This window comes from Trypanosoma cruzi, genomic scaffold (assembly GCF_000209065.1).
Source record: "Trypanosoma cruzi strain CL Brener 1047053517117 genomic scaffold, whole genome shotgun sequence".
In the NCBI taxonomy this organism is placed as follows: Eukaryota; Euglenozoa; class Kinetoplastea; order Trypanosomatida; family Trypanosomatidae; genus Trypanosoma; species Trypanosoma cruzi.
Genome location: NW_001849565.1, coordinates 1 through 26,670, shown reverse-complemented (window position 1 = coordinate 26,670; position 26,670 = coordinate 1). Strand labels below are relative to the sequence as shown.

General features: G+C 56.1%; 2 protein-coding genes and 3 pseudogenes across 2 annotated transcripts, besides 10 other annotated features; all 5 read left to right on the top strand.

The window, feature by feature from the left end:
* Positions 1 to 1,470: a sequence feature (areas merged during assembly that could not be assigned to a particular haplotype. This can correspond to areas where the two haplotypes were merged or to regions with more than two copies in the genome that were merged during assembly.).
* Positions 4 to 1,284, top strand: Tc00.1047053511415.50 (annotated as a pseudogene).
* Positions 1,471 to 1,751: a sequence feature (areas not merged during assembly with more than two copies in the genome that could not be assigned to a particular haplotype).
* Positions 1,752 to 2,907: a sequence feature (heterozygous, Esmeraldo-like haplotype).
* Positions 2,908 to 3,062: a sequence feature (areas merged during assembly that could not be assigned to a particular haplotype. This can correspond to areas where the two haplotypes were merged or to regions with more than two copies in the genome that were merged during assembly.).
* Positions 3,063 to 13,512: a sequence feature (areas not merged during assembly with more than two copies in the genome that could not be assigned to a particular haplotype).
* Positions 3,117 to 13,505, top strand: Tc00.1047053511415.40 (dispersed gene family protein 1 (DGF-1), putative; the record flags this gene model as incomplete). Its single annotated transcript, XM_806827.1, has 1 exon — positions 3,117 to 13,505. The coding sequence occupies one exon, from the start codon at positions 3,117 to 3,119 to the stop codon at positions 13,503 to 13,505; it is 10,389 nt and encodes a 3,462-aa protein (XP_811920.1).
* Positions 7,971 to 8,033: a microsatellite.
* Positions 13,513 to 14,931: a sequence feature (haploid, Esmeraldo-like haplotype).
* Positions 14,932 to 26,670: a sequence feature (areas not merged during assembly with more than two copies in the genome that could not be assigned to a particular haplotype).
* Tc00.1047053511415.30 lies at positions 16,599 to 18,701 on the top strand (annotated as a pseudogene).
* Positions 19,668 to 19,690: a microsatellite.
* Tc00.1047053511415.21 lies at positions 20,015 to 22,327 on the top strand (annotated as a pseudogene).
* Positions 22,798 to 22,841: a microsatellite.
* Tc00.1047053511415.11 (retrotransposon hot spot (RHS) protein, putative) lies at positions 25,576 to 26,670 on the top strand (the record flags this gene model as incomplete). Its single annotated transcript, XM_806828.1, has 1 exon — positions 25,576 to 26,670. A coding segment is annotated over one exon (1,095 nt), but the record flags the coding sequence as incomplete, so codon positions are not given.

Below are 26,670 nucleotides of genomic sequence, written 5' to 3'. Positions count from 1 at the left end.
GGGTAGAGGGAGCATCCAAGGAATGTTTGCGTGATTTGTGGATTTGAAAGATGAAGGGGTATGTTATTTACGATGTGACAAGGCAAGGGACGCCGCCAGCGAAATATTTTTTGCCTGGCAGCGGATGGGGCATGATTGTGGTGTCATCGCCAAGCGTGGGCAACTATGATAAATGGGAGACGCAATTAAGAGCCAGCCGAATCATCATGAATTGCCCCGCCGAGATGGATGTGAAGGCGATGTGTGCATGGATGAAACAAGGTGTGAAACCAGATAAACAAGCGAAATACTGGAAGATGGTTGAAGAACACATGGATAACGTGGGGCCGATTCCACGTTACATCTTTGATGCGAATGAGTTCATTGCACACTCTGCTGCCATTGAGGATGCCTTGGATGGGATCAATTCTCGGGATGGTGAAGAGCACTCTACACATGGAGGAGTGAGACTGTGGTATTCTGAGAATCCGCCTCAAAAATTCGTGAGGGTTATTCGAGCAAGAGGAGAAGTCGGTGCTGAGGTATTTCTTAACGCACCGATATCTGTTTGCCTCCGGCGTCGAATACCGCACTATTTCTGGAAAATTGATGAGTGAGAAAGGTATTTTTCTTTTCTGTTGCTATTATTGGGGAAGAGGAATACTCTTTTGTCTGAATGTACGGGAAGGTTTGGCTTGCGCGCAGTAATGTTTTGGGGAGTTTTTCAGTGCATTATTAGAGGAACTCAAGGAACTGAGGCCACCAGCACGTCGTGGAGGACAGTACGCAGTGCTGGAGGCGAATTCTGAGGGGCACCGCGCCGAGTCTTATGTGTATTGGTTGCAATGGAATACCACACAAATAATAATATGAAGTATCGGCTGCTGTGCATACCGGCGGTTGGATACTTTCCGCTGGTGGACGCCTTTTTTTCTCGGAGTCCAATCCAATGACGCTGGTTGGGCTGCGGATGACTACGGCGGGTGCGCATCACACCACCGCCAGCACTGTGAGGCAGTTCACTGAGTGCCTGGCGGCATATTTTAATGATTGGGAGGAATCATCTCAAGACATGTCGTGGGAGATCACTTACGTGCAGCACTCGGTTGAATGAATGGCAGAGATGTGATGTCGTCAATCCAAACAGTGTGAGTGGGGATGAAAGCCATGAAATAGCGGCGTTTTGGGAGGAAGAGGTGCGCCAGTACCAAGTGTCAATATCATCCAGAGGCTTTAGAAGGGACGAAGCTCTCCGAAGTGAGGAATATCCACCGAAATAGAAAGGAACAAGTTACGGGGGGAAAGGGGCAGCTTTGACTTTTGGTGAAAAAATATTGTGAGATTTATGTATTTTTGGATACTTGTGTGTGGATACGAGGTATGATTAGAGAATTGCCCCGATGTGAGGGGATCATTGCGGCCTGCGGTGTTACGGTGTTACCGCATTGTCCATTTTCTTCTATTGTGTGCCAAGGCCCATCACTAACGGAAGCATCTTTAGGGGATGGAGGACTAATGAGTTCTATTGAGGAAACGGTGTGCTCCGTGTGACCGCATGGACTGAGGCGCCGCGTCATGGATGGATGAGGATCCGCTTCCGCGTGTGGCTCTTTGGGTGATTGCTTGCTCGGTGTGCGTTGTGTGTTGGCTTTGGGGCTGTGGCCGTATCTCGTTGTCCGTGGGATGGAGCTTGGAGGCGGTGGCGGTGTGTCTCTTCTCTTCCTTGTCCATTGGTGGTTGACTGCTGGCGGTGTGTGCGTTTTTTTCGGATGCTGTTTTGCGGTGTGTGCACTGTGCGAGCCGTGTCTGCCGTGGGGCGCCGCATCCTCTTCCTTGTGCGCGCACCGACAGCGCCGCGACGATGCGTGTGTGTGCTTGCCCGCACTGGTGTACGCTTGGCTGTCGTCTTGTTGTTGTCTTGTGCTTCAACCAGAGGCAGGAATGGAACTGACGGTTGTATCGGCATATCTTCTTCCCTTGTTTCTGAAGCGTTGGGCGGCCGAGGATTTGTATAGAGTGTTCTGTGCAGCCCTTTTGTTTGGTCATGGCGGCAGCAGTGGGACACCGCGGCTGCGTGCTCGTCGCACGTGTCGCATCTCTCGCTGTTGCTTCCTCGTTGTGTTGGTGAAGGAGGGACGAGCGACGGCGTTGGTGGACTGACGTCTCAGTTTGAGGAGGAAGGCACCGACCGCTGCTGACGGTGACGTTCTTTGCTACAGGCGATCTGACGAGGCGACGTTACCGGTGTGACAATCAACCGATATGGAAAAGGGCCGCACCGCATCTCTCTTACCACTCAAAATCCTTTCTAACCACTGCAGACACACGCACCGCGCGGCAGCGGCGCAACCACGATCCGGAGGTCTGCGAGCCAATCGGACTGTGCAATTGATTTGGGCACTTGTTTCTTGTGACTGAGTTCTGCCGCCGTTCTTCTTCATTCCCTTCCTTGTGTAATGCCGTACGCGTATGCCGCCGCTATTTGTTGTGCAGTGCCGACTCACGTGAGGGAGAAACGATCATTTTCTTGCTGCCGATCGGCAAACGTTCCACCCCTCTTCCGCGTCACCATTTCATCCTTTGACGCGCTCGTTGGCTGCCGGTTGTACCGCTGCCACGTGGGTCTGCCTTCGCCGTGTGTGTCTTTCACGGCATCGGGACTGCTCTGTGGTAGAACCATTTGGTTGCAAGAGCGGTACAATGGCCATGTGTCTTTTTGCCGGGGTCCTGCCACTCTGCATGGTTGTGTGGGAGGGCGTGGGCGGTGGGAGGGCGTTGTTGTCAACAGGCGTGATTGTGTCTGCGCTTCTTTTTGTCGGTGGTTGTACTGTGATGGGGATTGTCTTTGGCCGAATGTCTCTGCGTGCCACCGTGCTTATTTACTATTGTTGCTTCCTCTTCCTACTCTGACCGAGCTGATAGAGATAATTTGATTGACCAGCACAACTATCGTTTTAAGGTGTTGGGTTTTACTCGCAGCAGTAGGATTATTAGTAGTAGTAAGATAACGATCTGGAGTAATTGTGTCTCTGGATTTGCCATCTGTGGGAAGGGATTTGCTAGGCAGGAGGTACGGTCGACGGGGCGAGTGCGACACACGTAACGACAGCTTTATTTGTACTTGTGTGGGTCGGCGGATGTGGTCTGCGGTGGGTGCGTGTCCGCGCAGCCGGCACCGTGTGTGGCGCAAGACCATTACGGCCGTGCGTGCGGCGCTGCTTGTGGCGTTGGCGCTGGTTGCGGCGGCGGCGTGGATGCCCGCGGCGCATGCGGTGGTGTTGCGACTGCGGGGCGGCACGGTGGACAGAGCCATCACGGTTGGCCGCGCCGTGGACACGGTGCTGATGGACGGCGTGTACATCACGAACGGCGTGGCTGTGGTGTTTGACGTGTCGGCGATGCTTCCCGGCGCGCTGCGCATCGAATTGAGGAACTGCGTGTGCGACGGCGGTGCGCAGATATACGTGCGGGGCTACAGCGGTGAGCCGGCGAGTGACCGGAGCCTGGAGGTGAGCGTGAGCGGGCTGTCCGGCGGCTACTGCTCGCTTGTGTTTGTGCACAACCTGCCGGCACACACGAACGTGAAAGTCCGCGACTCGACGATTGTGACGCCTGGACCGATGCGCTACTCGCAGCTGAGCGGGCTGACGGACGCGGTGGCGTCGCCGCTTGTGCTGTACACGACCTCGCTGTTGCAGTCGCAGCTGCGTGTGAGCAACACCGTGCTGAGGTCGTTGCACGCGGGCGGGTCGGCGGTGTACATTGGCGGCGGTGTGGACCTGCTGTCGAGCGCTGTGGTGCTTGACGGCGTGTCGCTGGGGGCGTCGGGCGGTCCGACCGTGTCCGCGATGCATGTGGCGTCCTCGTCGCGTGTTAGTTTGCGGAGCCACTCGGTGTTCTCTGTGACGAACGTGTCGGTTGTGAGCAGCGGCGGTGGCATTGTGCTTGGCGAGCGCCTCGCGGTGTTTGGTTCGGTGCTGCGTTTCATGGGCGTCGAGGGGTCTGTCGCGTCGTCGTTGGTGCGCTGCGACGGTGGGACGGTCGATGACGGCGGGTGGCTGGACCTGCACGACGTGTGGGCGGTGGGCGAGGCGTCGTCGGTGGCGTCGCTGTCGGGGGTGACGCTGAGCGGCGGTTCCGTGTCGATTGCGCGCTGCGCTGCCACCGGCGCGACGCTTGTCTCCGGGCTGGCAATTACGAGCGGCGTCGTGACCGTGCAGTGCAACCGTGCTGGTGGCCGGCTGCTCCAGAGCAGCGGCGACTACCGCTTGGCCGGCCTGCCCTCCGTGAGCGTGGTGCCGTGCGACGGCTGTGCGGCAGCGCTGGCGTGCTTTGATGCGCTGACGGCGTCGTTCTCTAACTGCGTGTGCAGCTGCCGTGCCGGCGGTGTGGGCGATGCGTGCCTGCCGTTCGACGTGCCGCCTGCGAGGGCCGGCGGTGGTGCGGGAGACTGCGTGAATGGCGTGACGCAGACGGAGTCCGTGACGGTTGGCGGCGGGCGTGCGACGGCGTGCTTCGACTCGGTGGTGTTTAGCGGAACGATCACTGTGACGGTGGACCTGCGCTCGATGGACGTGTTCGCTGACGCACTGAACGTGACGCTGCGCCACTGCGTGCTTTCGGGTGGCGCGCAGCTGCGGATTGGCGGCCTCAGCGAGAGCACGGCACGCCTGATGCCGCACGCCCTCGTCAACATGACGAATGTGACGTCGCTGGAGGGCACGATCGTGCTGCAGGGCGCGATGCCGCTGAACTCGAGTGTGCTGCTGGCGAACTCGACGCTGCGCGCGACGGTTGGCGGGTCGCAGTACGTGCCGACGACCCCTGGCCAGGAGAAATCCCGGCACGGCCCCGCGCTTGTCCTGGACGGCGTCCGGCTTCTGTCGACGCGTTTTGTCATGACGCGGTTGACGCTGGTGTGTGGCGGGGGCTTGTGCGCTGCGATCCTCGTGGAGCGCGGCCTTGTTGTGAACCTGTCCAGCGTCTTCTACATGGACAACTGCGTTGTCATGTCGCGGACGCATGTGATGTACGCTGTTGCGTCGGAACTGCGTGTCAGCGGCGGCTCTGTGTTCTCCATACAGAACAGCTCTTGGAGTGCGCCGAGCATCGAATACTACAAGGGCGCGTGCATGTTTGAGGACGTTGCGGTGGATGGCGGCAGCGTACTGCAGTTTGTGTCCAGTAATTTCCGTCTTGGCTTTGCCATGCTCATGGCAACCACCCTGACCGTGACTGGCGGCAGCTGGCTGGTGCACCGCGACAACGAGTTCCGCACCACCTACGTTGTGTACGTGGAAAACAAGGACAGCGTGGCGTTCCGCGATCGGAGTGTGTGGTCGATACTACACAACAGCTTTAAATACGGCTCTTACTCGGCCTTAACATACATGACCAGCAACTGGTCACCACCATCCGACACACGCCCGACCATTTACGGCGTGTGCAACGAGGCAAGGGGCTCTGTCGTGACGGATTACGGAGAAGACCTCAATATTGGGACGCCCGTGACGGTGTTGGACTGCGGTGCGTGCACTGTGGACGCCGTGTGCTTCGCCGCGAGGACGAGCAGCATCAGCGGCTGTGAGTGTGTGTGCGCTGCTGGCGGCTGCGGCGATACGTGTCTGCCAGCTGCGGTTCCGGACGGCCTTGGGCCGCTCCCGCTCCCCCACGCGAAGGACACGGAGGCCCGCTGCGTGCACGGTGGCAGCGTCAACTCCGTGGACGATCCTGATCCCGGTGTGCATGGTCTGTGCTTCGTCAACGTGACCTTCACCGCTGCGATTGTGCTGGACTTGTCGCATTTTGACGCGCCACAGCATACACTCAACATCACGCTGCTGCAGTGCGTCCTCATGGGCCTGTCGATCGAGGGGAGTGGTGCGCGCGTGCACGTGAATGTGGCATCTTCGTTGCTGGATTCTGGTGATTTGGTGTTTGAGGGTGATTTTGGCGTGAGCTCCCAGATACTGGTGGTTGGCATTACGCTTGTGACGACGTCGAGCCACGCCATCGCCTTTTTGGGGTTTACTTTCGGTGCGAACTCGACGCTGCTGCTGCTTGACAACTACATTGAGGGGAATAGCTACGCAATCTATTTCTCCAGTGGTGTGGTTGTTGATTGTGGCGGGATCATTGTGAAGGGAAATACGCTGAGCACAACGGAGGAGAATAACGGTATGGAATCATCTGTTTGCGCTTACGCTGTTGGTGTGAGGAACGGCGGCTTCTTTGACGTTGAGGACAACACGATGAGAGCCATTAGTGGAGTTTATCTTTTGGGGGTTACCACCGTGAGCTCCGCGGGGCTGCTGCGAGTGGCGGACTGCACCTTTGTTGGCAGCGCGGAGGGTTTTGATTCCGCGCTGGTGTATTTGGACGGCTCTGTGACTTTTCAGGGAGGTGCGCAGTGGCGTGTGGAGGGCAACAGCGTGAGTGCAGCTTCAATACTAAGTATATCGCTTTCCAAGCACAATATTCAGCTGTCGGGAAGCGGCACTACCGTGGTGCTTGCACACAACCGTCAGGTGGAAGGAAACGCACTCTTCGCCAAATTTTTCCCGTCGAGCATTGTCGTGACGTTACCCGCGCGGTTTGTGGTTGGGTGCAACCTGAAGGGCGATGAGGAGGTGTCGTACGACGATGTGTTTCCGGAGAAGGTGGTGGTGTTCAGGTGTGGCACATGCAACGACGATGCGGCGTGCTACATGCCCGGGACGGAGTCGGTGGACCGCGGCTCGTGCTCGTGCAGCTGCAAGGACGGATGGCATGGCGCGTCGTGTCTTCCCTTCGAGGTGCCCGACACGGTTGTGCCGCCCGTGGCGGAGAGAGACGTCGACGGCGACACGAGCTGCGTGGTGAATCAGACGCTGACGAGCCTCACGCTGAACTTTTGGAAGACGCACCACTGCTACGTGGGTGTGACGTTCAGCGGCGTGGGTGCAGTGCTGACGTTCTTTTTCGACAGTATGCCGCTGCATCTCCCCATTAACATCACGATCACTGGGTGCACATTCCGTGAGGCTGCCGCGCTGCAGTTTGTTGGGGGTGCTGAGGCGGCCGAGTCAGCCGGCGTCCTGATCCGCGTGAGCCAGACGGTGATGCGGTCCTCCGTTGTTGCGTTTATGAGTGCCCTCCCGCTGCACTGCGACATTGCCGTCACGGAGGTTGATGCGGTGCAGTCTTCCACAGTCCATTTGCCGGAAACTGTAAACAACATGTGGAGCGTCGTGATGCTGCGGAAAGTCGTGTTGACTGCGTCTTCGCTGTTGGTGAGCAACGTCAACGCGCATGCAACGAAGCGTGTTGCGTATGGTTTGTGCTCGAAAGGAACGCTGTTGCTGGTGGGTGGCAGCTCGCTGTGCGCGCGGTACTGCAGCTTTGATGGCTACATGCATCTGTTCTACGTGGAGGGTTTTAGTGTCCGCAATCACTCTGTTTTTGAGCTGCTCAACAATACAATGGCCTTTGGGACAAGCCTTCTGTATCAGGACCGCGGATTCAGCGTGTCGGATCACAGCGTGTTGCGTGTGGTGGGGAACAGCGGTTCCGTTTCCTGCGCCATCTGTGCGTATAATTTTTGGAGCGTCCGGGAGTCAAGCTGGCTGGACTGGCGCGACAACGACGTGGGTGTGGGTGCGATGTTTCACGACAGTGGCTCCGCTTTTGTGAGCATCGATAGCAGCAGTGCTGTGACGCTGACGGGCTGCAAGATGGGCTGGACTGGGTTGTCGGTATCCTTGCTGAAGCGGGTTGGGGCCGGCTACCGGTTCGTTGCTGGGTGTCTGACGGTCGCAGGACGGGTGGTGACGACGGCGGCTGAGCTGGAGCTCCATGGCATCACCAACGTGACGACGGTTGCCGCGTGCGGGGAGTGCACGAAGGATGGCAACTGCTTTGCTCCGCTGACGACGGCGGTCATTGACTGCAAGTGCCAGTGCGCTGCTGGAGGGCACGGCGATGTGTGCGTCCCGGCGCCTGTGCCTGCTGGCCCGCCGCCACCACCGCCACCGCTACCGCCACCATCACTGCCATCGCCGCCGCCGCCACCGTCGGTTGGTGAGTGCATCAGCGACATGGTGTACCCCGAGGTTGCGCAGGCAGTGGGCAGCGGACTGTCGTGGCTGTGCTACCGCAACGTGACGTTCAGCGGCGGCGGCATGAGCCTGACGGTGCTGATTGGGGCGATGACGGGCGACGTGGTGAATGTCACGTTCGATGGATGCACTTGGAGGGACGGCGCCGTGCTGTTGCTGTTGGGCAACGCGTACGCCGCTGTGGGGTCGCTGAACATCGTCGTCACCGGCAACACGTTTGATGATGCGTTGCTCAGCCCGGAGGGTGGGTTTCCACCGCACACGAACATCACGATCAGCGGGAACCGCTTTACGGTCACGAGGCTGATCCCTCGGCCAGGTTTGGAAGTTATGAGGCCGTCGTGTGTTGCGATGAATGGGCTGGTGATCAGCAACGACTCCGCGGTGGTGTTCAGTGGCAATGTGTTTCAGACTGTGAGGGCATTGTCAGGCGCCATTGACGCCGTTGGATTTGCGGTGAGGGTGTCGTGGCACTCTGTGTTTGCGGTGTTGGGCAACACTTTTCATATGGACGGCGCTAACGGTACGCTGATAAATCTTGAAGGGCCTAGCGACGAGGATTCGCTGAGCGTAATGAACAACTCTGCTGTGGTGATCCGAGGCAACGTTGTGACGAGGCCGGTGAAGTACTTTATGTCATTTCTTTGGGTCTTACGTGTGGAGTCTCGGTCAGCGGTTGTGTTTCAGGGCAACGACATGCAGGGAAGCTTGGTTGTGTTTTTTTCATGCTACTTCTCCAGCATCTACTACAATTCCTGGCTGCAGTTGAGCGGCAACCTCTGCCGTGAATCCCCATCGGAAGCCTTTGCTTTTTTTAACCCTACTGTGAATCTTCGCGACTCCACGGTGTCATTGTCCGGCAATCGATTCATGTCCAGCACAGGAATGTCGAAGATACTTTGGATATTCACAGGGTCCCAAGATCTCTCAAACGGAGAGATTGTAGTTGCGTGCAACACTGTGAACGGCGTGGAGGAAGCGAACTACGGCATCCCGTCTGTGTACATTGCCAGCATTCTGACCTGCAGCGATCCATGCGCCCTCGCGACATCGTGCTTTCCCGCGTACACGACGACGGCCTCGAGTGATGGCTGCGCCTGCACGTGCGCTGAGGGCGGTTACGGCGATGCATGCCTGCCCGTTGCTGCTCCCGAGCCACCGAGCACCGACGGCGCCGACTTGTGCGTGCGGGACGTGCGTGTGGATGTCGAGTTGAACGCCGGTTTCGGGACGTTGGTGGTGTGCTACGTTGGTGTGACCTTTGCGGCGGACGTCGTGGTGGACGTGGAGTCGATGCAGGGGAGCGTGCGAAACGTGACGCTGGCGAACTGCACATTTGTGGGCGGAGCGAGTCTTTACGTTGTTGGGTGGCTGTCCGACCCGTCTGCTGGCGAGCGCGCCGATGTGTTGATCCGCGGGCTTGAGTCGCGCTCCGGCGGCGGCGTGGTGGTGGCGAGCCGATTTCCGCCGGGCTCGCGTGTCACTGTGGTGGACTCGGTGCTGATTGCAGAGGCGCGTGTTGCGTACCGCGGCGTCTACGACTTTGGCGACGCGTCCGCGTGCCTCGTGCTGCACAAGGTGAATCTGACGGGGAGCGTGTTGACCATCGCGCGCACGCACGTGGCGGCGGTGTTCCGCCACGCTGTTGGCGTGTTGTTTGTTGGCGGCGTGGCGCTGTCGTCGGGCGGTGCGCTGTACGTGGACGGGCTGTCGGTGCAGACGGCGCTGGGGCTGTGCGTGTCGGTGGAGGGCGGCGTTGCGGCCAGCGGCGGCTCCGTGGTGGCGTTTGTTGACAGCGACTTCCTGCTGTGCAAGCACGCGGTGTCTGTGCGTGGGGCTGTGAGCGTGTCGGGCTCCGCTGTGGCGCTTGTGCGGAGCGAATTCTCTTCGACGGAGGACCACGCGGTGGCGTTTGATTCGACGGTGAGCCTGGCCGACGGGTCGATGCTGCTGGCGAAGGGCAACGTGCACGACGGCGTCTCGAGGGAGATGCTCTACGCCGCTGGCGCCGTGACCGCTGCTAGGAGCACGCTGAGCTTTGTGCGCAACCGAGCGCTGCTGCCGCGGATGCTGTCGCTGAGCCTGTCGCTTGCGGCTGGGGCGCATTTGAGGGTGGCGTGCAACGACGCTGGTGGACTTGTCCTGTCGACGGCGGAGGAGTACGTTGCAGCTGGTTTTGGCGACGCTGGGAGCATCGACATTGTTGGGTGCGAGGACTGCGACAGGGACACGCACTGCTACGCGCCCGGGACGGCGTCGGCGAGCATGAGGAACGGTGTGTGCGAGTGCGAGTGCGGCAGCGGCGGGTATGGCGAGGCGTGCGTGCCTGTGGGTGCTCCCGTGCTGCCGCCTGCTGTGGGCACCGCGCTGAGTGTTTTTGTTCGTGAGAGCGTGACGGTGTGGTCGGTGTTTGTTGTGCCTGCCGGTGCGAGCGAGGTGACGCTGCGCCACGTTGTGCTGGACGGCGTGAGTCCGGTGCTCTACGTGCCGTGGATGGCGCGGGAAGGCGTGCGGATCGTTGTGCAGAACGTGTCGCTGCTGAACGGTGCCGTGCTGTACGTGATGGGCGGTGGAGCGTTGCGCGGTGCGGGGGCGGCGGGGAGCGACGAGAGCGGGCCGGTGGAGCTGTCGGTGTGCGATGTGGAGGCGCTGAACGGTGCGCTTGTGCTGACCGGCACGTATCCCACGGGGTCCGTGCTGACGGTGACGGACTCCCTGCTGGTTGCCGCGAGGTCGACGCCGCTTGTGTATCTTCCCGGCTCGCAGTCCTCGCCGTACGCACCGGTGCTTGTGCTGTCGGGCCTGCGGCTCGTGCGGTCCGTGCTGGTTGTGTTCGGCGTGGCCCTCGTGACCGTGATGACTGGTGGGCGGACGCTGGTGGTGGAGGGCGCCGTGCTGGAGCTTGTCGGTGGCGGTGTCGCACTGGACGCGGCTGTGCTCGGTGGCGACGTTGCATTGTACGCGAGTGCGCGCGTGGTTGCGTCGGGGGGCGCTGTGCTGCGCGTGTCGGGGAGCCAGGTGTACGCCGGGCATGGGCTGGTGTTCTACAGCGGGGTGGTGGCTAACGCGTCTGCCGTCGTAGTGAACGACAACGCCGGTGCGCTGACCGATGGCGCGCTGCTGGTGCTGCGGGGGTCGGTGTCGTTTGTGTCCGGGTCGTGGCTGTCGGTGCGCGGCAACAGCATCAGCGGCAGGCTCCTGTCAGTGCCGTCGTACCCGCGCAGTGCGGATCTTGTGCAGAGCACGCTGACGCTCCACGGGAACGCTGGCAGCGGGCCCGTCGTGATGGACGGCACCGTTGCGCTCGGGGGCGCCGGCCGAAGGTTCGTTGTGGGGTGCCTTACGCTCAACGGGCAGGCGCTGCGGCCAATGGACTACAGGTCCGCCGGCATCATCGGGGGATTCCGCCTCGTGGCGTGTGGTGTGTGCGACGCCGACGTGCACTGCTTTTCTGCTGCGACGAGGGCGATGTCGGTGTCGTGCGGCTGCCGCTGTGCTGAGGGCGGGTACGGGCGCGACTGCCTGCCGGTGTACCTGCCGCACGTGGACGGGTGCAACCGCACGCCCGTCATGCCGCTGCTGAGTCACACGGCGACGCTGACGGAGACGCGCAGCCCGACGCCGACGTGGACGCCGAGCCTGAGCGCGACGCACTACAGTCCACCACACTACAGTCCGACGGAGACGCTGCAGGTGACGGAGACGGTGGCGCTGTCGCCCACGCGGACCCCGACGGCGTCGGTGAGCGGCACGCTGTGGTGGGGCGACGTGGCGTGCCCGACGCTCGCCGTGACGACGACGGCGGCTGGAGGAGGCCTGACGCAGAACGACATCCGCGGCGGTGGGAGCGCCGTCCCGACGCTGCTGATGGTGGCGCTGCCGCCGCCGTTTCGTTGGGCAAGCGATCCGCGGCTCGGCACGCACCTGAGCTTTGTGCCGGTGTCGACGGCGCAGCCGAGCGGGTTCGGCGGTCCGTGGGGAGCGATGCTGCGCAACGCGACGTGGGTGCGCAATGCGACGAATCCGTCCACCGTCCTGGAGCTGGATGTGCCCGTGCACCGCGGTTACTTCATTGCTGTCGACGAGACGATAGTCATTCGCTGCGACGCTGTGGCTGTGTTTGGCGGCTGCAAGGGTGTGCTGCTTGGGTCCTTCACGATCAGGTCGAACACGCTGCCCGTTGCTGCCAGCGCCCTCTCGGCGATCACCGGCGTCGTTGCGGCCGCGGCGGCTGTTGCCGTGGTGGTGACTGGCGGGCTGGGCTCTATTCTGGAGATGCAGGCGCTCGGCGTTTTCGCGAGGATGTCATGCACCTCGGCGCAGGAGCGTGCGAGCACTGTCGCGCTGCCGTACTTCCTGTCGGTGTTTGCTGCTCTTGACCCGCTGTGGATGGTGGTGGGCAACGCGCTGCTCGCCGCTGTGTTCGGGTGCGTGCACTGCGGTGTGACGGCCGCCTTCCAGCGGTGGCGCGGCGTGGACGCGGCGAGTGCGTGGGCGGCGATGCGCTTCCCGAGCCTGACGTACGTCGTGGCGCACGCGATGTACCTCGGCATCTTTTTCGGCTCGGTGTTTGCACTGGCGATGCCCGGCGCCCGCGTGCAGCACCGCGTGGTTGGTGTCGTTGGCGTGCTGTACGGCGCAGCGTTCCCTGCTGGCGTGTGCTATTTCATTGCTCGCCACGTGGGTGCGAGCTTCACGAAGTACTGGAAGTTTTCGAGGAAGCCGCTGCACGAGCGCCTGCTGTACCCCGTCGGGTATTGGTGCCCCGCGGCGCAGCAGCGGATGTACGGCAGCATGCTGACGAACATGAGGGGCAGCCACGTGTACTGGTGCGTGTTCCAGCTGTCGGTGCTGTGCGTGGTGTGCCTGATTGCGGCTGTGCACCCGCCCGTGGGAGACTGCCACGTCCAGTACTTCTGCATGGCGGCTGTGCTGCTTGCGGGCGCGGGTGTGGTTGCCTTCACGAACATGATGCGCTCGGCCTTCCTGACGGTGATGCGGACTGCGAGCTTTGTGCTCCTTGCGGCGCTGTGCGTGGTCAGCGCGGCCAACCACCTTGCGCCGAGCGACGGCGGTGCGAGGGCGTACGTGGCTATCGTGCTGCTGCTGACGACTGTGCTGCTTGCGATTACTGTGTACAGCATGGTTGTGTGGTACGCGGAGGACCGCCACTGGCAGGAGCTGCGTGAGCCGCAGCGTGGAGGGCTGGAGGCGCTGCTGCGCGATGACGAGGAGAGCGACGAGGAGACGCAGAAGCTGCACGAAATGACGTCGTCGTTGTACGCCTCAGGCACCACCGTTGCGTCGTCGTACCGACCACCCGCACAGCTGCAGCCCATGGCCGGTGACACCCGCTCAGACGCCCTGAGCCTGCTGGACCGTTCATCCAGTGCGAGCTACAGCATTAATTATGCTCCTCTGGACAGGTGAAGATGCTCCGCTTGAAGAAAAATGTAGCGCAGTTTGTTCTGTTCGAGGTGGAAAGGCTCCGACCTCCAACCGTACTGTTACGCGGCGAGAAGACACAAGGCACCTTGCAGATGCGCAATAACGTGGATGCTTCTGGCAGATACCTTTTATCTTCTCATTGTTCATAGATTGGTTGGGTGATTGTTTTTATTTCATTTATCGATTATCGACGACAACGGATTATTGAGGTATCACGCTAGCCTGGGGCGGATGCGTAACGTGTGTGTGTGTGTGCGTGTATTTTACGCTCTTTGCTGCAGCACCGAGTATGGGGGCTGGTGCTCTCTCTTTCATATCTCTACTCAGTAATGAGTAAGTGCTCGACGATGGTGGCTGGTGTGCGGATCATAGGATTTATTTAATAAAACGTTAGGGATAAAAAACGATAGCGCTCTCCTGTGATTTTTACTACGTAGAATTTGGAGGCGTGCGGTGCTGGTAGATGAGGGGAGGGCGCGGGGCCACGGCTGCGGCGCATCACAGCCACTCCTTGCTCACTGCACCGGCAGTGGCACTAATTTCTTTTATGTGCCTTGTGCCTATTTTTGTGCGGGTGCTTGCATGACTTTCTTCCGTTGCACGATGACTGTGTGGGAGGGCATGCCTGCCACTTTCTATACTTCTGATTTTCTGTAGAAGGAACAACAAGAGAAAGAACGAAGAATTATGTGGAATGACGTATTACTTTAGATATATATATATATATATTGATGTACTTCTGTGGATTATTTTATTTTTTCTTCCTTCTTTTTTTTTCTTTTGCGTCGCTCCACACATTTGTCTCAGCGCCTGCTTTAGGACGGCCACACGGGTAGTTTGATTCGCGGACAGTTTTTTCTACTTGACGTCGTTTTGTGTTAGGCACTAGCGCGGGCACGTTCGTCAGGCATCCACTCCCCACAGCATGGTGCCTGATATTTTTGAGCCATCCCAGATGTAACGCAGGGACCACCGCCGTGGCACGCATGGGAAGTGAGATGGAAAACGGGAGAGCGGAAGATATTGTGCAGCACATGTGTCTGTTGCACTTTTTTTGTCGAGGTCTTCAAAGTAGAAGAAAAGGGATGAAAATTTCACGATTCTGTGGTTGGAGGAGTTATTACCCCTTTTTTTGAAAATTATTTTTGGTATGATTTCTGGTTCTCGCCCGTGTCCGCCCCGATTGCTTCCCTGAGTGGAACTGCGCCATGGCCATCCTTTTTGTTGTTGTTCGCGGGAGGAAAAACACATTGCGAGCGACGAAACCACACGTCATGTATGCGGCGTCCAGGGAGGCACGTATTTGAGGTGGAGTGCACATATGTGGATGTCATGAGACGAAGCGGGGGTTGACTGTCCAACCGTCACTCCTTTTTAGGAGAGTGTGCTCCTCTTTTTTGTTGCCCTTTTGTGCCAGGGCACGGCGGGATTGGGGAGCACCGTCTCAGGAAAGGTCCTGCACACATACACACTCTCATGCCACCATCGCTCCCGAGGTGGGGTACAAACCCAAATTACTGCTGCTTTCTGCATTGGCGCAATTATTTATTTATTAACTGAAGCCATTCTGTCCGGCGTGTCACTTTGATTGGATTGTGTGGGATTGCTCACCAACGCCATTGGACAAAGCAGGCTGATGTTTTCACGTATTAAAATGCCATCTTGCGCCCGTGTTTTTTTTGCTTGTTCTGTTGATGTGCACTCAAATGGCGCGAGGTGTCCGGCACTATGCGTGCGTGGAATTTGTCCTGCCATGTGAACCGCAGGCAACACCGAGGGGCTGTCACTTTGACTCCGCAGAGTTGTTGTGTCTTTTTTGGGGGATTGGCAGGGAAATTCTATGGAGCCTGCTACTGCTGGCGTGTTCTTAGATGTCACTCAATGCGAATAATGTGCTTCATCGAGTGAGGGTGTTGATTGGGTTTGTGTGTACTCTGATTCTGTTTGCTACTTTGTGCGGGCAGGCAATAATTGAGGGATGGGAAAATGGAGTGGGGCGATGCCTGGCCGCGTTTCGCCCATCGTTCACTGGACGATAGTGTGGTTCACACTGTGGTGTTGCCTCTGCGATTTGACAGCGGTCTCCTGTGCGGCAATGGTGGTGGGTGGAGGAGAGTGTTGACCCGCGGCGGGAGGGTGGGATCGTGCCTCCTTTTCTCTTTGTTCCTTCCCTTTTGTGAAGGTGTGCACTTATTTTTTTTGTCGGTGATGGGGCAAACGGACAGACAACGTGAATAAAACAAAAAAGGACGATAATGTGGCGGTGTTGTGGTCGATTGCACGTTGCGTTGCTGCGGAGGCGGTGGGCCTTGACTGTTTCACCGACAGGTGTCGCAGTGCGGCTGCATGGCGCACCGATCGCCCCGCCATGCGAGTGCCACGCCCAACGTCATTGGGACTGCGGGACGAAACAGCCGCGAGTGTCCTTTGGAGCCAGCGGCACCTGCTGGCCGCAGTTGGGCGGTGCGAGTGGACTGCTTCGCCGCACGGGTGTTGTGATGGCACCTCGCCGTGGCTCTTGTGATGGTTCCGACGCTACAGCTCGCAGAGGAGTGGAGGGAATGCAGCAACCGCAGTGGACTCTTGACAGTCGGCTGGATGAAGTGCTGCTGGAGGGAAAGGAACGCATCATGGAAATGCCGCTGAATGATTTTCTTCGGAATTATTTTGACGGCGGGGGCGTTGAGGAATTCAATGAGAACGTCTATATGAAGGACTTTTTAATTAGCCCCAATGAGTTCATCAAAGACGAAGTGTTATTGGGCACAATAAAGGCATCGCCGTCATACCAAGAGCTGAAAAAAGAGCGTGAGGAGTTGTGCATTCTATTGGAGGCTTCAAATATGCTTGGAGACGAAAGTATTATCACTCTCAGGCAATGGAGTAACTTTGGAAGAAAGGATACGGTCACTCCTCTTGCAAGGGCACAGATAAACACAGCCCACTCTTATGTATTGAGAGAAGAGAGGCGGGAGGCAAAAGAAAGGGGCAAGGTGAGAACTACAAGAACTGGGAATTGACGTTTCCACTTGGATTAAAGATGCGGTGTTTAAAGGAAGGGTTCGCATGGATAAAATGAGGCTGAATGACTTTCTTGCGATGGAATTGGACGGCAGAGGCGTTTTGGACGCCAATCGGGATGTCTTGTTGGAGGCGTGTTTTAATGACCCCACGAAGTATATTCACGATGCGGGAGTACTGAACGAAATAAAGGCATCAGATCATTAAGTGAGGATGGAGAGGGCTGTAAGGGATGAAATGGATATGGAGGAAGATATAAGCAAACTTTACAAAAACTGTGTGCACAATCTACTGAATTGGTTGGTGGCTGCTGCGGAGGTAAAAGCAAATGTTCATGGAGTCACTAAAAGGTTCTTGGATGCAGCCGCCGAGGAAGCGAGGAACCCAAAGAAGTCGAGCGCACCGATATACCTGGAGGGAGTGTACGAGTCTTTGTACAATGCGAGGTGGCATCATGTCGTGAAGGTTGTTGGCGGCGAGGGGACGGGAATGGAGGTGAGGGAGGGGAAACCACCGCAGTCATGGACGTACAGGGCAGTTGGCCGAACTCTCGAAAAGGATAACAGTGTGGAGCACTTCGTTGCAGCACGTCTCAGGCTGATGGTGCTCACCTCGGACAAGGGATGGTCATATTCGTGGAAGGAGGATGAATAAATCCACTCGTAACTGCCATGTGAACTGTGAGGTGGAGTGAGTGTGGCAGATCGTCAGGAATGATCTAACGGGATGGTTGAGCACACTGGACTTAAGTACCAATTCTTCATCCGTGCGGCGTCTGTTGATTGGGACGCCCGGGATCGGGAAATCTTTGGCTGCTGGCTCGTACCTCCTCTACCAGCTGCTGCACTGCGATGCCAAGAAACTCCATTTGGTTATCTACAGTTTTGGTGGAAGTACGACGTACGTGTTTGACAAGACCATCAAGACGGTGACAAGATAAGTGGGTAGAGGAGCATCCAAGGAATGTTTGCGTGATTTGTGGGATTTGAAGATGAAGGGGTATGTTATTTACGATGTGACAAGGCAAGGGACGCCGCCAGCGAAATATTTTTTGCCTGGCAGCGGATGGGGCATGATTGTGGTGTCATCGCCAAGCGTGGGCAACTATGATAAATGGGAGACGCAATTAAGAGCCAGCCGAATCATCATGAATTGCCCCGCCGAGATGGATGTGAAGGCGATGTGTGCATGGATGAAACAAGGTGTGAAACCAGATAAACAAGCGAAATACTGGAAGATGGTTGAAGAACACATGGATAACGTGGGGCCGATTCCACGTTACATCTTTGATGCGAATGAGTTCATTGCACACTCTGCTGCCATTGAGGATGCCTTGGATGGGATCAATTCTCGGGATGGTGAAGAGCACTCTACACATGGAGGAGTGAGACTGTGGTATTCTGAGAATCCGCCTCAAAAATTCGTGAGGGTTATTCGAGCAAGAGGAGAAGTCGGTGCTGAGGTATTTCTTAACGCACCGATATCTGTTTGCCTCCGGCGTCGAATACCGCACTATTTCTGGAAAATTGATGAGTGAGAAAGGTATTTTTCTTTTCTGTTGCTATTATTGGGGAAGAGGAATACTCTTTTGTCTGAATGTACGGGAAGGTTTGGCTTGCGCGCAGTAATGTTTTGGGGAGTTTTTCAGTGCATTATTAGAGGAACTCAAGGAACTGAGGCCACCAGCACGTCGTGGGGGACAGTACGCAGTGCTGAAGGCGAACTCTGAGGGGCACCGCGCCGAGTCTTATGTGTATTGGTTGCAATGGAATACCACACAAATAATACTATAAAGTATCGGGTGCTGTACCTACCGGTGGGTGCAAGCTTTCCGCTGGTGGGCTTTTTTTTCTCTCTGTGGACTCAAATCCAATGACGCTGGTTGGGCTGCGGATGGCTACGGCGGGTGGGCGCCACACCACCGCCAGCACTGTGAGGCAGTTCACTGAGTGCTTGGTGGCTTATTTTAATGGTTGGGAGGAATCATCTCAAGACATGTCGTGGGATATTATTTATGTACAGCGCGCAGACAGCACGCCGATGAACGAATGGCAGAGATGTGATGTCGTCAATTCCGACAATATGAGCGACGATGAAGGTCGTGAAATAGCGGCATTCTGGAAGGAAAAGGTGCCCCAGTACCAAGTGTCAATGTGATCCGGAGAATTTAGAAGAGACGAAGCACTCCGAAGTGTGGAAAAACCGTCGAAGTAGGAAAACAAATTGGGGAAAGAGGCAATTTTGTTTTGTGGTAAAGAAATATTGTGAGAATTACATATTTTTGGATAATTTTTTGTGCATACGGTGCGGGTGCACCAGCACCAGGTGACAGTGTTACAAAAAGATTTTAAAAATGACCAACGCTATCGAACATAACAGTGACCGAACAACAAATTGGGGAGGGATTGAGGTTGTTTGGCTTCTGGTGAAAAACATTGGGTGATTTTTATATGGTATGTTGATTGTGTGTGTGCAAAAGAGGCATAATTGGAGAATTGCCTCGGTATGAGGGAGTCATTGTGGCTGGCGGTGTCGCAGTACTACTGCATTGTTTATTTTCTTCTATTGTGTTCGAAGGCCCATCACTAAAAGAAGCATCTTAGCGGGATGGATGACGAAGGATAAGATCTATTGAGGAAATGGTGCATTCCGTGTGGCTGCATGGAGTGAGGCGCCGCGTCATGGATGGATGAGGGCCTCCTTCCTCGTGTGGCTCTTTGAGAGCTCACTTCGTGTGCGCTGTGTGTTGGCTGCGGGGCTGTGGCTGTATCCCGTTGGCCGTGGGATTGAAATGGAGGCGGTGGCGGTGGGTCTTTTCTCATCTTCCATGGGTGGTTGACTGCTGGCGGTGTGTGCGTTTGTTGTGTGGAGGGCCGAATTCTCTCACCCGCGGACTGACGGCACTGCGATGGTGTGTGTGTGAGTGAGGGCTGGTGTGGAGTCGCCGGCTAGGGCGAGGACCGTGGCGGTGCTTTTCCTGAGACTGGTGTTTTTTTTTTTTCTGTGTTGTGCAGCTTCTTACTTTTTTTCCTGTCATCATCTCTTCCTGTGTTCCTGCGTGGAGTGGCCGCATGCTCACGGGCCATGTTGATTGTGAGTGCCTCTTGACGGCGTCCATTCATTTCTCTCTCTCTCTCTCTCTCTCTGCCTGTCTTTACCTGTTGGGTGCGGTTTCTGCGAGAGGGTCGGTGCTCTCCTCGCACCTCGCATGTGTGTGTTGCTGCCTTTTTCTGTGGGCGATGGTCCTCCGTGCCGTCCCTTCCGGATTGTCTTGTGTCCCGCTCTCTGCTTGGGTGCTCTGCTCTGCTCCTCACTGACGTGTCTGATGTATTGCCGCTGTTGTTCTTCTCCACTTCTTGAACACAGACACGCTAGGAAAGAAAGCAAACAAGCGCGAATCGCCACTGTGAAATTCGAAGGCTCTGAAGGACAAACAACAGCATACACACCGCCCACACACACATATTTGTATGCTCTCTCGTGTTGCTGCAATGAAGGCACCCCGCACACACAACCGTCGCCGCGTGACCGGATCCAGCGGAAGGAGGAGAGAAGGAAGAGGGAGTGAGCCGCAGAGGCCCAACATGTCCCGGCGTGTGTTTAAATCCGCGGTGCTGCTCCTTCTCGTCTTGATGTGCTGCGGCAGTGGTGGATCTGCGACCGCATCGACGGGGGAGAATTAAGTGATTGCGCGGCTGCCGTGGGTGGCCTTTATTTTCGTTCCGGGACGAACGCATTTGGAACCGAAGGGTGGGACTGGTGCAAGTGGAAGGAGGGATTCGTTTGGATCGCTCGCTCTTGTGGGTGTCGGTGGAGTGACGGTTGTCTTTGATTGGGGTTACACGATGTTTAATGATAGCGATGGGGCACCGAGTGGGCTTTCTCATGCGGATATTGTGGCGGGTTCCATCTTTTTTGCGTGGAATTTGTCGTCTTTTTTTGGTGAGTTTGATAATGGCCGGAATACACACATCGTGTTGAGCACAGCGAATATAAAGGGTGGTGTAGGCTCCGCGTCCAATCCCACGACAATTGAGAGCGGCAATAGGGCGTTTCTTCGTGCGGGAAGCTAGCAAAAGTTTGGTACGAATGGTGGGTTCAATTGGGCGTTGAGAGACCGTGATGTTCAACTGGTTGTGGGTGAATTCACGCAGCCCAATGACGGCAGACGGAGCGAGCTGATCCACTGGTGTGAACCCAAATTGCTGTGATCACAGATCATTCCCGAGACTCACGAACGCGGCGCGGATGGATTGATGGTTTTTGGCGGCTCAGGTGTTTTGGTGAATGGCACGCTTGTGTCCCTGTGATTGCGTATAATGAAGAAAAAGACGATTTCTCCATGATCATCTGTTCGACGGACGGCGGCAGCAGCTGAGTGCTTTCAAAGGGCATTCTTCCTGCGGACTCCATTGACCTTCTCATTGCCGAGTGGGAGCTTGGACAACCTCTCGTGATTACTCATTGCTATGGGAGTCGGTACTGCAGAGTGCACGAGTCACGTGACAAGGGGACAATGTGGGTGGAATTACCCGGGGCAATTGCAGGCGTTTGGGCCAGTTCACAATCGGGTCGTTGGGGCATGAGCTTGCGTGTGGGAGCCATTGTCACTGCGACCGTTGGAGGAAAGAGCGTCATGCTGTAGGCTCGGAAATTGAGCTCCCCGTGGTGGGAGAGTGAGGCCCATGCGCTCTACGTTTGGGTGACTGACAGCAACCGCGTGTTTTGTGTTGGACCGGCTTCTATGGACGCTGCTGTGAATAAGCCGATTGCCAACGCCCTGCTGTACTCGGATGGTGCGTTGTACCTTGTGGGAGCGAGACACAATGAAGAGAAAAGCAGCCTGTTTCCTGCCCCCCTGACAGAGGAGCTGCAGATGGTCACTTCCATCCTCCGTAATTTGGCGGACGTGGACGCTTCCTTCTCCGCGTCGCCCGTAAGTACGGTGGGTCTGGTTGGATATCTGTCTAACGCAGGCACTGCCAACACGTGTATCGACGAGTGCCGTTACGTGATTGCAACGGTGACGAATGGCAAGAATGTCACAAATGGGCTTCAATTCGCAGGGCAACATTGCCCCGTGAACCGTTGGGAGGATAATAATCGCTGTGGCTTTGTGAATTACAACTTCGCTCTTGTGGCGACGGTGGCTATTCGCGAGAAAAACGCAGGTGTCAAGAGTGTCTCTTTGATTGGCGTGAAGGGAGCAGGCTGCACTGTGCACTTTTGACTGTCGCACAGCCATGAAAGGAGTAGGGGGGTGATTTTCAACGCAAACAAACACACCGGCTTTTGGGAGTTGAACAAACAATAACGAGTGATGCTCACGCTGCAGGACCGGCAACAAGGCCTTCGTATAGATCAATGGTGAGTGTGTGTGGGATGCCGAAACGACATCACCATCGGGAAAGGGGCCACGCGCGAATTCACACTTTTAAATTGGAGGGGATGGAGTCAGTGCAAGCGACACCGGGAGACAAAACAAGTATGTGACAGTGACGAGTGTCTTTTTGTACAACCGCACATTGACCAGGGAAGAAGCCGCAAAAGTTGGTGCCAGCAACCTTGCTCTTCCAGAGTCTCTTTCTGGGAAAATGCTTGAAGGGCCGGATGATCCAGCGGGAACTGGCAGTGGCTCCAAAGATGGAAACGCTTCTCAGCTCACGAACAACACTTTTTTGGAGAAGGGCTCTAGTGGCTACGGCACCGTGCGTGTGTGTGTGCCTCAGATCTTGTTGCTCCTCTTACTGGAGCTGTGGGCATTGCAGCTCTCAGCTGTGTGAAACGGTGGGAGTGGAGCCGTGACCCTCCGTGGAAAAGAGTGTGCAGCTCCTCAGGAAGACTCAATGCACTCCGTTGAGGACTTTTTAAAATCCCTTTTGTTTTCATCTCTGGATATAATGTGCTGCTGGTGCCTTGTAGGAGGGATCAGAACCCCTGCCTTTTTACTATTTTTTAATTTATTTTTTGTTCGCCGCTAGCTGCACACTCTCATGAGTGACGTGTTTCCCCCTGTTTTATTTGCTTTTTTTGCACCGCACGCGGTGCCGGCCTCATTGCTGTGCACTCCCGCGGACTGTACAAAACGAGGGGTGGAGGAAGAGGCCGAGTGCTTCATGAAATGTGAGGGATTTCGTGTGGACACGTGGAACACTGCGATCTTTTTTTTTCTCTCTGTAAGAAACATATGGAAATGCACAATTCCTGCTGCGCTGAGGGATACATGAAATGAAAGTCTACTGAGGTGATTTCTTTTTTTTTTTTCTTTATTGTAATTAATTAATTATTTATTTATTTCTGCTGAACCTACGCCTTTTTTCTTGGTTTTCTGTATTTGGCAATTCGCTGCGGCTTGTTTTATTATTTGCTGTGTTGAATGCCACTATGTGTCTTTGTGTCCCATTGGGTGTCCCACTGCTAGCTGTGCAGTTGACACACCCTTATCACTTTTTCTTTCCTGCTAGAAGCATCGATAGTCCGCGACGACGATTGTTTGTGTTCCCCATTGCGATGGTACGAGGGTGACTGGGCGCCCTGATGAGTGCGCTCGGAGGGGAGCGGATGGTGTGCGCCGTGCCTCACTGTGAGTGTGGGACGCCACCGCCACGACCTGCTGTGAGGCGTAACGCTATTCCTTCGGGGCAGGGGTAAGTAAAGGACTGTGGTGGACTTGGATGCGCCTCGTTCCTCTTGTAGCGGCCGTGGGTGTGCTGTTCGCATTGCTGTTTTGCGGTACGATGTGGATGGCGGTGCTTCTACGTGTGCCTTCTTGAATGCACTGTGCGGCGGGCTTCTCTTCTCCATGTCCTTGCCCTTTTGTGTGTGGGGGTGAGTGTGGGTGGCTGTCGACCTGCCCCGAGCATTGGGGTCCTCCACACACGTGTGGCTCATCTTGGCAGCCTCTCGCAGCGTCCATGCCTCGTGACAGGGAGCGAGGGAAGAGTGGCGTGTTTCCTCCTACTATAGACCTATCAACTTTTGAGGAGTTGGAGTGAGGCGAAGGGAACAAGCGTGTGTGTCTTCACCTTCTTGCGGGAGGACGCGCAGCGGTTGTTTTTCTTTTGTTTGTTTTGTTATTGTGTCTGCGGTGACGTTAATGGGGAGTTTTTTTTCTCCAGAGGCATTCATTGTGCGACTTGTGCGTGCTTGGTTTCCAGCTTTTTCAGCACCGCCAAATGGGGTGTTGCGCAGGATCGGAATACATGGATGTGCGAGAGCATCGCATCGCTCGTCCGTAATAAGACACACGCACACAGTTTCATCGCGTCTGATACGTCACGTTTTTCAGACCGTCCAAAATCACTTGTGGGACATCACTTCATTTGCGGCGTCGGGACGGCGAGCGAAAGGGAAAGGGAAAGGTATGCCGACAACGCAATGCCACTCCATAAGACCGCGGGCTGGCGGCGACAATGATCAGAGAGCTTTCTACCCAACATTGAGAAGACGGCAGCACTCTGATGGTCCGGTTTTGATCTTTAGGAACCTCTAATGTAGTGTACACCGTGTGGGCCTTTTTGCTGCGGATATGCAGAGGGGTGATGTGGGGTGGAATTATTGTTGAAGGCAGCACGGACGCCGCATAGCCTTTATGGGAGGGATGAGTACTGTTATTCCGTGCTTTCTGGCCTGCGTTGTCACACTCATGCTGTGAGTGCGGATGGCCACAGTAGTGGAGCTGAATACGGTTCAATGTGTGTTGCTCACGGGGACTGCGCGACACATTTTTTTTGTTGGGCTTCCCAAAGGAGGGGCGCATCGCCGTTGCGTGCTTCCCGCGGCAGTCCATTACCCTGCGACTGTGCATGCCGCCGTCCACTGCGCCACTGCAAGCCTTCGCCTTTGTGAGAAATGGGGAGCGTGACTGCTGTGGCGGTGGTCGAATGCTCCCGAATTGGTGCTTTTGGTGATCCCACTTAGAGTGCCGAGCAGCGAGGGGCCGCACACGCCCAGGAGGTGGGAGTGTGTGCTGCAACCGCACTTGCGATTTGCAGTTGGGATGTGACATGTTTCTTTGGTATTTTTGTTTTTCGTGATACGCGGGGCAGCGGTGTGTTGGCGTGTGCGGGCTGCTCATGGCTGCCGGTGTTGTCTTTCCTGCTGTTCTCCCACTCAACTCCTTTGCGTGCGACGGACCAAACTTTTTTTACGGGTGTGTGGTGGGGTCGCGTTCTTGTTTGGAAAAAAAGCCTTCCGCAGGCATAATGAGATTGCCGTCCGTGCCACACGAGGCAGTGGGGTATTTCCTGGGATTTATTGGCGGGGTGGCACCGCACCCATGCGGTGTGGTAGGTTTGTATTCCGCAATGCACGGTGAGGGGGATGTGCGGTGACAACTTCCTCCAGTGAAGCGACACGAGCAGCACGGGGAGCGGAACGGAGGAGTGGTGGCTGCGTGCTTCCAAGTGATACGTGAATGGCGAATGCAATATGAAAGGCAGCGTCACGGCACTCTTTTGCCATGCACACCGCAAATATTTTTCATAAAACATGCAAATTGCACTCTTTTCTGTTGTGTGGGAACTTACTATGATGCATCGCTGTTGTGGCGTGTATGATTTGTGCTCCCTGCATGTGGCCGCTTCTGCACCGAATTCTCTTCCCACTTTTGTGTGCTTGTGTCAGTGGCGATGTGCCCACGTTTTCGTGCCGAGTGTGTGCGGTGACGGCGGCGCCACACGGGTGCGGGACTGTGGCGAGCGGTATGCGTGAGCGAACCCTCCGTGCCCACCACGTTGTTGTTGTTGGCTCTCACCAACACTGTGCTGGGTGGATGGCATCCAAATATCGTTTTGGTGGTCCTCGTGCATGTGGTGTGCATCACACACCGTGTGGATGACTCTCTTGCTGAGGCTGTCAGTCATGCCTGTGACCTTTGTCTCTTACTCTTATTCCTTTTTTTTGGTTAGTGGTCAGTGTTCGGCTTTATCTCACTCCAAATACGAAAACAGGTATATAATCGATTCTCACGCGGAAGAGAATAATAAATAGTCTTCTCTCAGGCGCGGAATTCAACGAAGGTGGCTGAAGGATGTACGTGCTGGAGGGACTCTACGAGTCTGTGTACAATGCGAGGTGGAGCCATGTCGTGGAAGTTCCTGACGGCGAGGGGACGGGAATGGAGGTGAAGGAGGGGAAACCACCGCAGTCATGGACGTACAAGAAAGTTGGCTACACTCTTGAAAAGGATGACGGTGAGGAGCAATCCGGTGCACTGCGTCTCAGGCTGATGGTGGTCACCTCGGACAGGGGATGGCCGTACTCGTGGGAACGGGTGGTGAATAAATCCACTCGTAGCTGCCATGTGAACTGTGAGGTGGAGCGAGTGTGGCAGATCGTCCTTGACGATTTAACCAATTGGTTCAGGAGTCGCGGTAAGAACAAACCTTCGTCCAATAAGCATGTGTTGATTGGGACGCCCGGGATCGGGAAGTCGATGGGCGCTGGCTCGTACCTCCTCTACCAGCTGCTGCACTACGATGCGGAGCAACTCCCAATGGTTGCGTACGTTATTGCGGATCGAAAATACCTATTTGACAAGACCACCAAAACGGTGAAAAAATACGGTGCGGCGTCTAGTATCGTGGATGTTTTGGACGGGTTTTCTGGGCGTGGGGTGAAAGGGTATATTATCTACGACATTGCAATGAAGGGTCATGAACCGTCTACTGGTTTGCCTTGCAAGGGATGGGGCATGATTGTGGTGACATCACCAGACAAAAACAACTACGAATCGTGGGTGAAGCAAATGGGAGCGGAACAAATCATAATGAATTGCCCCGAAGAAAACGATGTGAAGGCAATGTGCGTTTGGATGAAGCACAATGGGCAGCTTGAGGAGGAAGAAGCGGAGGAACAAGCGGACTACTGGAAAAAGGTGAAGGATCGCATGGATAAAGTGGGGCCGATTCTCCGCTTCATCTTTAATGAAAAAAAGTGTGAGGCTCGCTTTGTCGCGTGTGAAGTTGCCGTGGAAGCAATCACTCCTTCGATGCTACAGTATGACGCTGGTATTGGGAGTGGCAAATCGTGCGACGGCAATAATATGTCTCACAAGCTTCTGAAGGTTGTCCGAGTACGACGAAGAAACCTTGAATCGCCTTCTGAATATACTGATATCTCCCCA